The sequence below is a fragment of the Pelodiscus sinensis genome, chromosome 8 (assembly GCF_052426305.1).
Source record: "Pelodiscus sinensis isolate ZL-2025 chromosome 8, ASM5242630v1, whole genome shotgun sequence".
Classification (NCBI taxonomy): domain Eukaryota; kingdom Metazoa; phylum Chordata; order Testudines; family Trionychidae; genus Pelodiscus; species Pelodiscus sinensis.
Window position 1 is genome coordinate 53,510,609 of NC_143059.1, and position 15,181 is coordinate 53,525,789.

The 15,181-nt window shown below is 42.4% G+C and overlaps 1 protein-coding gene across 4 annotated transcripts in view; it reads right to left on the minus strand.

Annotated features, from left to right (window-relative positions):
* LHPP (phospholysine phosphohistidine inorganic pyrophosphate phosphatase) overlaps positions 1-15,181 on the minus strand; it is a 178,059-nt gene that overhangs the window by 129,965 nt on the left and 32,913 nt on the right. For all 4 annotated transcript variants that reach the window (XR_012905670.2, XR_012905669.2, XM_075935301.2 and 1 more), the window contains exons 3-5: positions 13,010-13,163; positions 6,468-6,531; positions 4,118-4,210 (exon numbers count right to left, since the gene is read on the minus strand). Coding sequence is in view for 2 of the 4 variants with exons in the window: in XM_075935301.2 (XP_075791416.2) it covers positions 4,118-4,210; positions 6,468-6,531; positions 13,010-13,163 (311 nt within the window). In the remaining 2 variants the exon portion in view is untranslated. The remainder of the gene's footprint in view (positions 1-4,117; positions 4,211-6,467; positions 6,532-13,009; positions 13,164-15,181) is intronic.

Sequence of the window (15,181 nt, forward strand, 5' to 3'; positions counted from 1 at the left end):
GCTGATGTAACAGGTGACCAGGGAGATGTGTTGCCTGCCTGAGGCCCATATCCAAGATGTTATGGTAAGGTTGCCAAGGCGCTCTGATCACTACCCCATGCTCCTCAGATACATGAACACTAATGATACTGTCAGGTAATCCCCTTGGTAGTCACTGCTGATTTGCTCAGGAAGTATACCAATTATACTCTTGTCCATTCTCCTGGTTGAAGGCAGGGGCCCAGGCAGGGTCACAAACTGCTGGAGATGAATGCATGGCTAGTGTCAATGTGAGGGCTTTGGCTTCCTCGACCACTGCTGTTCTGGGAAGATGCTCTGCTGGGAAGAGATGGAGTCCACCTGAACAAAAAGAGGAAGAGCATCTTTGCCCACCAACTCACCAACATAGTGAGAAAGGCTTTAAACCAGGGGCAAAGGGAACACGTAACAAAAGCCTGCCGGTAAGTATTATAAAAGATAAACTTAGCAGAAGGTTGAGGGGGAAATGAGGAAGATTACTATAGGGTCCTGGGAGCAACAAGAGGCATATAAAGGGAGAAATCTGCTCAACATCTTAGATATCTATACACAAAGGCAAGGAGTATGAGGCAGAACTGGAAGTTATAGCCCATAAATTAAATTATGACTTAATTGGCATTATGGTGGAATAAGACTTCTAGCTGGAATACTGGTACAGAAGAGTATTGCTTATTCAGGATGGATGGGCAAGATTTAAAAAAGGGGACTGTTCCATTATACATTAAGATTTATACACATGTTCTGAAGTCTAGAAGGAGGTGAGAGACAGACCTGTTGAAAGTCTCCGGGAAAAAAATGAAAGGTGTGACTTCATGGCAGGAGACTACTCCAGACCACCAAATCAGGAAGAAGTGAATGAGGCATTTCTAGAACAAATAATAGAAGTAGCCAAAACATAAGACATGGTAGTAACGAGGGGCTTCAACTATCCAGATATCTGTTGGAAAAGTACTATAACAAATCTCAACATTTCCAATAAATTATTGGAATGTATTGGGGGGGAATATCTTTTTGCTACATAATCTGGAGGAAATAATGAAGAGAACAGTCATTTCAGACTTGATTCTGACCAACAGGGAGGAATTGGTTGTGAACCTGGAGTGGAAGGGAACTGAAAAAGAAGAGTACAAAATTTGAAAGGCTAAGGCAAAAAATGAAGTACACCTAGCAAGGCACAATGAGACACAATAAAAACTGGTTCTTGAAATACATTAGAAGCAAGAAAAAGATGAAGGACAGTGTAACTCTTCTACTTAGCATGACTTCAAGAGACTGAAGCATTTAATGTAAGAACAACCACACTGGGTCAAACCAAAGGTCTATCTAACCCAGGGATGGGCAATAAAAAACCAGCAGACCACAGAGTTAGTCCCTGGAGGGCCTCTGCAGCTAGGTTTACCTGCTGCTCCACAGGTATTGGAGGATTGTAGCTCTGGGTGGCTGCAAACTGCTGTTCGCGGCCAATGCAAGTGGCGGAAAGTGTCGCGGACCGGGATGCCGTTGCTTCCATTGGCTGTAAATAGTGATTCACAGCCAATGAGAGCTTTGATCCTCCGATATCTGAAGAGGCACAGGTAAACATGGAGATGGGGGCCTGCCAGGCACTAACCCTGCGGACCAGATCTGGCCCATGGGATGGAATTTGCTCCCCCTCAATCTAGCCCAATAATCTGTCTTCTGACAGCAGCCGATGACAGGTGCCCCACAGGGAATAAACAGAACAGTAATCATTAAATAATTCAACTCCTATTGCCCATTCCCAGCTTCTGGAAAACAGGCTAGGGACACCATCTCTGCCCATCCTAGCTAATAGCCATTGAGGAACCTATTCTCCATGCATTTATCTAACTCTTTTTTGAACTCTGTTAAAGTTTTGGCCTTCACAACATTCTCTGGCAAGGAGCTCCACAGGCTGACTGTGAGCTGCATGAAGAAATACTTATTTTTGTTTGTTTTAAACTGATGCCTATTACTTTCATTTGCTGACGCCTAGTTCTTATGGGAAGGAGAAAATAACTCTTCTTTATTCACTTTCTTCAGGTTTACCACACCCTCTTTTCCTCTTCTTCACCATCTTGGAGTATTTCAGGAGGAAGAACTATCACTTAAGTTAAAGGAAACAACATAAAAAAGAACAAAAGTAGAGTCTCCACAAAAAGACTTTCTTCATTTGTCCACATCTTTCCTAAAGTGTGGTGCCCAGAATTGGACAGAGTATTCCAGCAGAGACCTCCCCAGCGCCTAGTAGACTAGGACAGTTACTTTCTGTGTCTTACATACAACAAACCTGTTAATACGCCTTAAAATAGTATTAGGCTTTATCTGAACTGCATCATATTGTTGACTGATATTCTATTTGTGATCCACTATAAACCACAGATCCTTTTCATTAGTATTACCACCTAACCCAGGGTGGCCAACCCGTTATAGACAAAGAGTCAAAATAGTGGTAGATACAGCACAAAGAGCCAAGGGGAAAAAAGTTGTTGAGCCAAAAAACAAAAACAAAAACACACAACCCCAGCTGCCGAATTTGGGCAAGCAAAAATAAATAAATAATAAATAAATAAAAAGGCTACAGCCCTTTTTAGAACAGAGCAGGCATTTCCCTTTTAAGGCAGCTATTTTGAAGTCTGCACCTGCATCCCGTGCAGACAGAAACACGCTGCCCCTTTCAGAGCCACGAGCTGCAGGTGCGGGAGCCGCAGTTTTTTTCTGAGCTGTGAGTTGGCCACCCCTGACCTAGCCAATTATTGATCGTTTTATAGTTGTGAATTTGATTTTTCCTTCATAAGTGAAGTACTCTGTACTTTCCTTTTATTGAATGTCATCATGTTGAATTCAGACCAATTTTCCAATTTGTCAAGGTCATTTTAAAATCTAATCCTGTCCTTCAGAATGCCTGGAATCTCTCTGACCTTTGTGTCATCTGCAGATTTTATACGGATAGTCTCCTCATTACTATCGGACTCATTAATGAAAATATTGAACAGTACTGGACCAGGCCTGATCCCTGCAGGACCCCACTAGATACACCATACCAATCTGACAATACACCAGGGGTAATTACTCTTTCAATAAGGTCTTTCATCCAGGCTATGATTTAACAGAAAAAGGTATGCAAAATGCACTCCACAATTTGCGTACCTTTTTCCTATAGTTCTTTTGGAAGAGGTTTTTCTGAAATTTGGCCCATCCACACTGGGCCAAATTTCAGGAAAAAATCCTCTTTTGGAAGAGCCCTTCTTCCTTGTGGGAGGAAGAAGACAGGGCTTCTGAAAGACCATGTCTGCTCTTTTACCAAAAAAAAAAAGCGGAAGAGCAGACATGTTCCCTGGACGCAGCAGAGTTTTTCTGGTATCCCGGGAAAACCACCTAGTCTAGACATAGCCTCAGAAGTGCACCTACCTTATAGTAATTTCATGTACATCACATTTCTTTAATAAGCATAAGAGAATGTCATGTGGGACTATGTTAAAAGCCTTACTAAAATCAAGATAAAAATAAAAGGAAGAGGAGAATGGAGTGATAATTAGGGAGGGGAAAAGTGTATGGTACAGGACATGATACAGAGTGATAAGAAGAGGGAAATAATGGAAGGGCACAAATAATCATAAGAGGAAAAATATTGATAAAATGATGTGGCATATTTCAGGAGTGGATTTCCTGCATTACAGTACCTCAACTCAGTGACTGAGAAGAACATGTATGGGAGAAAATATACAGCAAGTTGCACTACATTTGCACTAGTAGACGAGATCCGATTCTTCTAATTAGATCAATGTGTTGGGCCAGAATTTTTTTCTCGATGTTGTTATTTTAAAGATTTTTTGTGAGATCCGTTATAAGATGTCATATATTTTACATGTATCAGGTAAATATAATGTAACGTTTTAGAATGACCATTGAACAAAGCACTTTTCATTTGTCAGTGTGGGCCCAACCCTGAAATCCATAGTCCATCAATCCTTCCACTGGATTCTATGAAAGTTTTGACTGAGAAAAAATTGCCAAATGGTGCCCTGGAAACATACTTTTTTTTGTTCAGGTGACAATAACTGCACAGCACATCTAATGAATGTTGCACAGGGAATCTTACCTGCTGTGGCTCAACTTCCATTTCTGCCAAGGCTGACTGGAAAAACATTTTTGCTGGCTTTCCAACCACCTCAGCTTGAATGTCACAGGCATACTGAGGAGGACAGAAATAATATTATACAGATTAGAAAAGGATTTGCTCAACTTCACAACTTCTATAGCTTGTATGAAACAATATGTGATTACTAACTGATTCTTTTACATAACATATGGATTAGTAGATGAAGGAAACTAACAGAGATTTTGGGTAACAGGAGTGTTGATTGTTCTCTCTTAAGGAGGAGCGGCGCTACTGGAGCAACCCAGCAGCACCCCAGCTGCTCTGCCCCAGGTGTCCCCAAGTCAGCTGCTGCTGAAACTGACCAGCGCTGACTACAGGAAGCCCGAGGCAGAGTTGCTCTGCCCCGGGCTTCCTGGAATCAGCTGCTGGTCAGTTTCAGCAGCAGCTGACTTGGGGACACCTGGGGTTCTTAAGTTGATTCTGTATGTAAGTCAGAACTGGCGGTCAGTTTCAGCAGCGGCTGAATCTGGACGCCAGTTCCGACTTACATACAGATTCAACTTAAGAACAAACCTACAGTCCCTATCTTGTACGTAACCCGGGGACTGCCTGTATAAGCAAACAATACAACTATGCAGGGGCAAGATTAGAAAGGCAAAGGCACAAAACGAGCTCAAATTAGCTACAGACATAAAGGGTAACAAGAAGAAGCCCTATAAATATATTAGAAGCAAGAGGAAGACCAAGGACAGGACAGGCCTACTGCTCAGTGAGGAGGGAGAAACAGTAACAGGAAACTTGGAAATGGCAGAGGTGCTTAATGACTTCTTTGTTTCAGTCTTCACCAAGAAGTCTGATGATGAAGGAATGTCTAACAGTGAATGCTAGTGGGAAGGGGATTGGTTTAGAAAATAAAATGAAAAAAGAACAAGTTAAAAACCACTTAGAAAAGTTAGATGTCTGCAAGTCACCAGGGCCTGATGAAATGCATCTCAGAATACTCAAGGAGCTGATAGAGGAGGTATCTGATACATTTGATACAGTCACATTTGATACAGTCTCACATGATCTTCTTATCAATAAACTAGGCAAATACAACTTAGATTGGGCTACTGTAAGGTGAGTGCATAACTGGTTGGAAAACTGTTCTCAAGAGAGTAGTTATTAATGGTACACAATCCTGCTGGAAGGGCGTAACAAGTGGGGTTCTGCAGGGGTCTGTTTTGAAACCAGTTCTGTTCAATATCTTTATCAGATCTTTAGATACCGGCATAAAAAGTACACTTATTAAGTTTGCAGATTATATGAAACGGGGAGGGGTTGCAACTGCTTTGGAAGTTGGGATCATAATTCAAAATGATCTGGACAAACTGGAGAAATGGTCTGAGGTAAATAGGATGAAATTTAATGAGGACAAATGCAAAGTACTCCATTTAGGAAGGAACGATCACACACATACAGAATGGGAAGCGACTATCTAGGAAGGAGTACTGCAGAAAGAGATGTAGGGGTCCCCATATTTACCACAAGCTAAATATGAGTGTGATGCTGTTGCAAAAAAAGCAAACATGATTCTGGAATGCATTAACAGGAGAGTGGTGAACAAGATATGAGAAGTCATTCTTCCACTCTACTCTGCACTGATTAGGTCTCAATTGGAGTACTGTGTCCAGTTCTGGGCACCACATTTCAAGAAAGATGTGGAGAAATTGGGGAAGGTCCAGAGAAGAGCAACAAGAATGATTAAAGGTCTAAAGAACATGACCTATGAAGGAAGACTGAAAGAATTGGGCTTGTTTAGTTTGGAAAGGAGAATACTGAGAGGGGACATGATAGCAGTTTTCAGGTCTCTAAAAGGGTGTCACAAGGAGGAGGGAGAAAAACCTGTTCTCTTTAATCTCTGAGGATAGGACAAGAAGCAATGGGCTTAAACTGCAGCAAGGGAGATTTAGGTTGGACATTAGGAAAATCATCCTAACTGTCAGGGTGGTTAAACACTGGAATAAGTTGCCTAGGAAGGTTGTGGAATCTCCATCTCTGGAGATATTTAAGAGCAGATAAGATAGACATCTATCAGGGATGGTCTAGGCGGTACTGGGTCCTACCATGAGCACAGGGGACTGGACTCGATGACCTCTCGAGGTCCCTTCCATTTCTAGTGTTCTATGATTCTATGGGTCAGAGCCACACAGAATGAGTTCATCCATTCCTATGCACAGTAATGCAATTAATTTATAGCCATTTCCTCTCCCAAAATGAGCAAGAAGAATTACAGAAGATAGCACATATTTATATCAGTTATTCTGAGCAAGGTGTAGAGCAAATGAATATAATGCAAGCTATAAAATACCTCTAATGCCTTCATATACACTCCAACATCAAGTTTTAGACCATCAGTTTCTTTATAATAGCGTCTAGAAATGGAAATGATAAATATATTGGCAATTGAACATAAAAAAACCCTTTATTTTTATTAATTATGTGCCTATAATTCTGTGTGTATGGCTAGGCCCAGAATACAAGTAATCAGCCATTCTGCAGCCCTTAATTTACACTCAATTGTAGGGTAAGTCCGTCCACGAGTGTGGTGCATTGCTATTGGCAGACTAATTGGATCCCAAGACCACATTCAAACCTGCCACATATAGCACAATTCCAGTCTCCAGTGAAGTTCAACAATCCAATGCCAGGGTTGAATCTGGCCCCATACTGCTTCTTGTACTGTTACGACTGCTGCATATTAGTGTTTCTCACAGAGGATGACAGCTGCATTACTCCTCCCTAATTACTAATCACTAACTCATTGCTCTCACATGAAGAAAACAGGGACATTAGTTCTGGCGTAACCTGGCTTAGGGCTTGGTTCAAAATAATACAACCCGTGTAACAGCCCTTTCCCCCCACTCCCACCCCGCTTCTTTTCTTGACTTCTTCCTCTTAGAAGTTCATCTGTCCACGAAGAGGTTACTTGCCGAATTATTAGCACTGACTTCAGTGAAGTTACACCAGCTTATGTCAGGCTTAGCATCATTCTTTGGTGCTACCTGGCTGCAGTTTTTAAGACACAGGCCCTACACCTTCTCTCAATGATATCAACCAATTTTGCTGTTAATTTGGGCAAGAGCTGCACAATATTGAGACTATATTGTATAAGACACAAGACACTTAGACATAAATAATACAAGGAGAAAGATCACATAACATATTAATGATTCATTTGCCATGTATCTATTAACAAATATTAGTTTGTCATTATTGTTTTTATTGCGGTAGCAGCCAGTGGCCTCAATCAGACTCAGAGCCCAATAGTGGCATTCGCGATACAACCTTTCCCCACCCCCATTTTCTGTGAGTTTTCCATAAAGTTTAAATGAATATTGCAGGGAGAACCTCACTGAGTCCGTTAAGCCCACCTTGGATATAAGAAAGGGTATGTGGATTTTATTCTTGAGTGGTCCTGTGAACAAAGGGTAGAAGCTGAGAAGTTCTAAGAGGGAACTCCAGAAGCAATCTGGAGAGAACACTATAGACTATGGTTGCCAGATGGTTTAACAACAAATACTGAACCCGCCTTTCCCTCCCCCCCCAAAAAAAAACCCACAAAACACCGGGAACAAATTCTGTTGAGGAAAAAAAGGGGGAGACCAAAGTTGTTTAAAAAAAAAAAAAGGCGCTTGCCTTTAAATGTCCCCATGCTCCTCACTCCCCTACCCCACCAGATGCAGCAGGGGAAAATTGTCCCTGCTGGGCTTCCATCCAAGGGAAACAGGAAAAACTGGACATTTCACATGTCCAGTATTTTCTGGGTTTTTTTACCGGACGGGGGGACCCAAATAACAGACAGTCCAGGCGAAAACGGACACCTGGCAACCCTACTTTAGACTGATATTCATGGCCAAGTTCCTCAAAGTTGTTTTAGGTGTCTAAATTGGGATGTTTTAAAGGGATTTCATTTTCAAAAACTGCAGAGCACTTATCCTCTGAATCATCAGGTGTTTCACACTGAGAGCTCAAAATCACTTGTGGCTCTGAAAATCTTGGTGTCTGCCTAAGTGTTATGAATGATCTTTTTAATACACACACATAGAATCATCCACTGTGTTGACTGGACAGGAGAAGCACCATCCGTTCCAGCAGCTGGGACACAGTACTTGGGCTTATATACGGCAGCCTGTTTTCTTCAAGCTGGAGAAGTCCTACTGGGGAGTTCACAGCTTTTTGTAAAGCTAATTTAGTCATAGTTATTTTTGAGTAATTAAAGAGCAGATTATTAATGCAAAACTAAAATAGAGATAAATACCACTGGCTCTCAAGGAGCCTTTTGTCTGCTGTGCAATATAGGGCTTTTGTTGGTGGTGATGGGGTTTTTTGTTTATTTTTAATGTTCATTCTTGGCCCCAGAAGCTGTAGTGACAACTTCTTATCTCAAAGGCTCAATAGACCATAATGGAAATGGAAAAACCATCTTAGTGTGTGGATTATTGACCTGCAGGAGTACAGCTTAGAGGCCGCTCAGGAAAAGTTAAATCTGTTGTGTTGATATCTCTTGACACATTTTCTCTGTGGATTCTTCAATACGGGTGAAAAGTCCCTACAACTTTTCACTTAGAAGAATACACAGAAAAATAAATAAAAAGATTGAGAACCAGCAATGTCATCACTTTTGTACATAGTGTAGTCAGCTGATTGTAAATAACGCTGTTCTTCTAAATGTAAAATGGAATCACCCTACATTATAGATCTGTGACATGAAAAGTGCTAAGCCTTTGAATCCCATGTGCATTTATTTATTTGTGTTGTCTCAAGTTAGGAACAAGCTGATCAATTTTTTTAATTAAAGATTCTTTTTAAATACATCTTATGTTCAAATTCTGTGAGCTCAAATTTCATTTGGAGCCTACAGAAAGGGATGCTATAGAAACTGTTAAGCTAGATAGCCTGCTAGATGGGTCTGAAGACCTTGGAAAGAGAGGTTGTACGAGAGATACACTCACAAAGGATGTCAGGAATAGGGTCAGAGATCTGAAGTGCCATGTAAAAAGCTTCAATGAACTGCCCTAACTCTTCACATATGGAATTAGAGTAATTAAACAAAAATACAGAATATCTTGAAGCAACTTGACTTATTTCTTCTAAAGTTTTGGTTCATTCTCTAGAAAGCAAGTGTGTCACAGACAGTCACTGAAGCAGAATGCCCTCCTCCTGAAAATGGAGTGATTTACATTTAGCATCTGTTTTGGGCTGAGAGTGGGAATTGGCTTTGTAATTTCTTCTGTCATGCCACTGTCAGAAAATTAAGCTGTTTACGCTAGACTATAGAAGGTTAATGGCTGTTCTAGCAAAGGTCAAGTGGCCATTTTAAAGAGACGCTGTGCTGAATAATCGAAAATGGCAGAAGGATAACGCATAAAATCTTATCTGACGGCTCATCATACATTTTTTCTGTCATATAGGGACCTGTCTGCAGTCTGATCAGGAAAACTTTAAAGATCTGTGCTAATGTGAATTACCATTGTAATAAGAAAAAATATAAATGTACCGAATAAGCTTAAAAGCTCTGGGGTAACTTGACCATGCTGAGGGCAAAACTGAACACTGTTCTTTGATTTGTCTTCCTATAAATACTGGCAACTCATACTTAGGGTATGTCTACACTGCAACACTATTTCAAAATAATTAGCGCTATTCCAAAATAATTTAGTCCATGTCTACACAGCAGGCAATTATTTCAAAATAGTGTCAAAATATTGTCAAGCTGGAGGACTTCTTACTCTGACTCCTGTAACCCTCATTGTACTAGGAACAAGGGAAGTTGGAGGAAGAGTGCTCTATTTTGAAATAGGGAGCATCTACACATCACTTATTTTGGTGTAGCTCAATTTGCATAGCTTATTTTGAGTTAAGCCCTGCTGTGTAGAGGCACCATGATGGCTTGCAATTTGCCTATTCTGCAAAAAAGAAAAATTAAGTCATGTACAAATGTAAAATCAAGTAAAGACTTTTAAAAATAACTTACAAACCAGTTATTTTTTTAAATGTGGTCATTAGATTTGTCTTTGTGGCTCATGAAGTTCATCTGGGATTTTTTTTCTACTCAGCAGTGGGTCTGAAATTTTGTTTTTTCAGGCTAAAGTTATATGTAGATTTTGCCAGACCAGAGGTACTCATTTCTGCTCACCAGCCTCCAGCCCTAGCCCAATCACAGCCCTCCCATCTGGCTCTACTGCCCTGTCAGCCCCTGCTGCCCTACTGGGCAGCTCTGCCATCTCTGTGCACCGGGCTCCTGCTGTCACTCCCAGCTCCTGCTGCTGCGCTGGGCAACCCTGCTGCCTCTGCTCCCCGGGCTCCTGCTGAGGGGCCAAGCAACTCCACCACCCATGCGCACACCAGGCTCCTGCTGCAGCACCCAGAAGCCCCATTGCCTTCGCGCACCAGACTCTCAGTACCGCTCTGGGCAGCCCCACCACCTCTGCACACTGAGCTCCTGCTGCTGCGCATGGGGCTCCTGAATCCCTTCTGGGATGCCCCACTGCCACACGTGGGGCTCCTGCAGCCCTGGCACTATCCCTCCACTGGGATTCTCTGGCCCTGGAACACCCGTGGTCTGGTTGCTAGACCACAGAATCCTGGTTAAGAGAGTTTCAATCTATATTAAATATAGTATCTTGTAAAAAGTGGAAAAGCAAAAATGTCATTTCATGATCTTTTTCATGACAATTCACGATTGAACATTCATCTCTTCTTCTGGGACAGTTCTCCTTCCTGTCAAAACCAATGGCAAAACTCCCATTAATTTCACTTAGAGTAGGTCTGGGCTCTATTCTCAGCTTGTGTAAATTGTAATAAGCCTGATGATTTCCTTGTTACACTATTCGAATGATCTTAAAGCTGAATGTTGCCACCTAGTTCTCTTTCCGTTTTAAGCACACAGACAGTGGGTGTAATTTCTGTTTCATGCGGGTGTCAACTGGGAGTAACTCTATCAACAGAATTACACAGATGCACAACATATGTGAGAGTTGCATAAGAATTTGAATCGCCTGCGTAATTTGTAGAGGGATGTTCAAACTGCTCAGAACCAAAGCATGCACTGGTAATTGATGGTCTGTAGATAACTAATATCTTTGGGCACCAATTGAATCAGATTTCACAGCCATCCTGTCAGACAAGTGCCCCCTTGCCTTACAGTCTTCAGCTTAGCTCCGAGCTAATGAACTTGTAAAAACATACTGCTTGCTTTGCAGGAACCTGCCAATGGAATTTTCATCTCCATCACTTGGTTCAGAATATATGTCCACCATAATACTGCTTTTGCAACATTAACGGACATCTATTTGTGTTGTAAATTTGAATAGGCCCTGAACCTGCCAACACTCCGAAGAGGTGCATATATACAAAATCTTTGTCTGTATGGTAGTACAAATAGCACTTGTCAGTTGAATGCTACTGCAGTCAACAAAAGGCCCATCAACCCACATGATAAAATCCGGCATCATCATCACAACTTTTAAGCCCTAATTGGACAAACTGTTTCCATACGTATCCGCCGACGTTTATATGAGCATGGCCTTTAAATACATATTACAGGTAGTAGATTTCTGGTGTGATCAGTATTATAAACCTCAAAGTGAAAAGTTGACTTGCTGTTCACTTGGACATAAGGAACCTTGTTACCAACTTTCAGAACCAACTGATGATCCTCCCCAAACTTAGTCTATAGTGGCTTCATATGCATAAGGCACTCATGCATGCATAAGGCGCTCATGCATGTGAAAAGGGACTAGACGCAGTACACAGATCACTGACACCAGGAAAGCTCAGCTCTCATGGTGGGTCAAATGCCTGGCTTGCAGAAAAACACTTCTGTTTGACAGGCCATCCCTCAAACTAGACTACCAGTTCCTTGGACTCGTCCGTATCGGTCAGCAAATCAACCTCTTCCCCTTCAAATTACAGCTCCCTCAATACCTTACATCCTGTTTTCCATCTATCCTTCCTGAAGCCTTACAGATTGCTCCCATCAGCTGCCCCTGCCAGTCCAGGTCCAAGGGCATGAGGAACGGATATCATAATACCCTTGACACTAAACTGCACAGGGGGAGACTGCATTACCTAATTGATTGGGAGGGCTATGGCCCCTGAAAAATGCTCTTGGGAACTTGCTGCCCAGGGCCATGCTCCTGACCTGGTAAAAAAGGTTTCATCAAGGCCACTTTGATAAACCAAGTCTGGCACCCCAAAGAAGGGGATTCATGTCCATGGACTAGAACTCAGATATGCAGAACCTGGGATGGGGGATGCTGCCACAGTGCCACCAAGGAGTATAGTGAAGAATACGTGCCCACGGGTATTCAAGGAAGCCAAAATGACAGTACTGTGGAACTCTCAAATTGGCCAGGTGCCCTATTAAACACCTGGGATTACCTCAAGAAGCTGTCTAAGCAATCACACAGAGGTAGGAGAGCAATTCAGTTGTAACTCCAGATTTCACCTTGTGTCCTGATCTTTGGTCTCTGATCCTTACCTCACTCTGACCCTGACTCTTGCCTCCTGACTACAGCCTGGCACTACATCTAAAAACCAGTCTCTGAGCTTGACTCTTGATTACTGAACCAGGTTCCTGCCATTCTTCCAACTTCTGCTCAGCAGTTACCATACCCAACATGCAGTCCAACCCATGTGCGACCATCAGGCCAGACCATCTATGCCCCAGTTCCTTACACCCATGAATTGTGTAGCTACTTCCCCCAGTTGGCTTTGAAAAGCTCAGTCACAGAGTCAGCAGAAGAGTAATGGGATTCATGAGGTCCAGTGACAGGTATGTACAAACAGACCAGGAATGCTAGCAAAATATACACGTCTATGCGTAATAACTAACAGTGCTATACTCACCCTCTTCCCAGGGATATGAGAATGGGATTCTCCAGGCCAATCAGAACTCTGAAAGCTTCATTGAGATTTTTGTAGGAGAAATTGTCTGCTGCATCTCCAATTACCACACAGTTTGGGTTTGCTTTATCAACCTGATCAAATTCGGGGACCAGCTCTAAAGAGAAAAATACCAAACCAAACCAAATCACACATCTTGTGTAAGAAACAATGGAGATTGCTACTTTTCTTCTAGTTTTGTGTCCTTCCTCTATTCATTGCTAGACAGGCAGAAATATGAAATACAGGTTAATATATACATGCCATCCTGTAGCCAGACAGGAACCCCCACCTGTAACATCCATCTTGCTTGCCTGGAGCATACAGGACACACACAGAGCAGTAAAATCAGCATAGTCTTTGAAGCCTTGACAGAAGGCCCGGATATGCTAGCTCACAGTGACCCTGGATGGCTGTAAACAGAGATACGCCAATTGTTGACCTCGAGGCTGCGAGAACTGCCTTGGCTGGCACCTATATTGATACGAACACACACTCGTCCGGGGGGAGGAATCTCCCGCCCAGTAAAGAATATCCAGTAGTCACAATTTAGTTATCTCTCTTGCAAGTGTAAATTAAGTTGAAACTTGCTTGTAAGAACTGGCGTCACAAAGACGGACCAACCCAATTTGGCATCTTAGATAAGAAAGAGGATACGGGCCCCTATGGGTATAAGCAGCACACTTACTCTGAGCGACAATCTACCATCTATCTGCTGGTCGGGTTAGGTGATTGGCCTCCCGAGGTTCCACGGGGACGCCCACCTCGTATTCGTCTTTCCTAGGAATTGAGGGACTGGCCCTGGCCTGATATGTTGGAGTCGAGAGGCACAGAAGGGGGTAAAAATTATACCTGGATGTGTTCTTTGTCTTAAGTGTACACATAGACTTAGAGCTCTTTAAAGAATAAGCTGTCACTTGGTACCATTATTTCTATTTTCTATCTTTATTTTCTTTGTAACCATTTTTAAGATCTATATTTGCTAGCAGTTAAGAAATAGAGCAATAGCCATTGTAACCATATGATTTATAAGCTTCTTTAATAAACCTGTAACTGGTTAAGCTTTAACCTGACTCCTTCAGTTGCTGTAACAGAACCAAACACAATTTAAAAGAACTCCAGCTGGTCATAGGGAGCAGACGCAGGCAGAGCTGGGCATTTGGATCGCGTTGCCTACAGGGGACAGATCCGTGGGGCACCTGTCAGCCTTCCATAGGCTGCCCGCTGCGGAGGGACCCCGGTCCTAGCAGCTAAAGACATGGACGTAAAACTTTGGGGCGCCCGTCGGCCTTCCCTAGGCCTCCCGCTGCAAAGGAACCTTGAGTTCTAGCAGTTGAAGATTCGGGTGTATAACACACATGCACACACACACATTCCACACACTGCCTTGACCATTGGCTGACACATCCCTTTTGGGTTACCAGTTGCAGTGGATTCTACAGCTCATGCACCTTCCCTCCACAATGGGGCGCAGGCAGGAAGGGGCACAAAAGGAGCACAACAACCCCACAGCACATGGGGAGAAGGTTAGCAAAATTTCACACTGATGTAGAGAAAACCTCAATATTACAAAGGCATAAAGAAGGCAAAAAACAGCTTTCCTGTATCACAACAATGATTTCCCACTTGCAAGGTCTCAGTTTCTAGGCTCCAATGATGTATTTCTTCCTAGAACTGAAGTACTATAGATTCCCAAAATGTAACAATATACAAGCACTTTGGTTTTTCGATAAAGGGATGCATGTATAGGAGAGAGCAGGCATGCAACAGTTTCTTAGAATGACTCAGACACACAGCTAAAGATCAGCGTTTTAGTTACATTTTGGAAAGGAGTTTGAATTGGTAAAACAAAACACAGCACAGTCCTGCATTCCCCAAAATAACACCTTCCAAATGGGACCGTCAAGATAAACTGACTTAGCAGCCTAATAACCTTTCTGGTGTCCTTCCTTTTCTCTTCCCTGGAATTTCCATTGCATCCTATGATTTCCCTGAGGGTCTTTCCACATCTTCCCTTCCTTAAATACTGCCTACCATCTCCCTTGAGGATTCTGGACCTCATCCAAAGCCCATGATGTTAACAAAAATACTCTCACTGATTTCACTATGCTTTGAATCAAACCCTATGTCTTATTG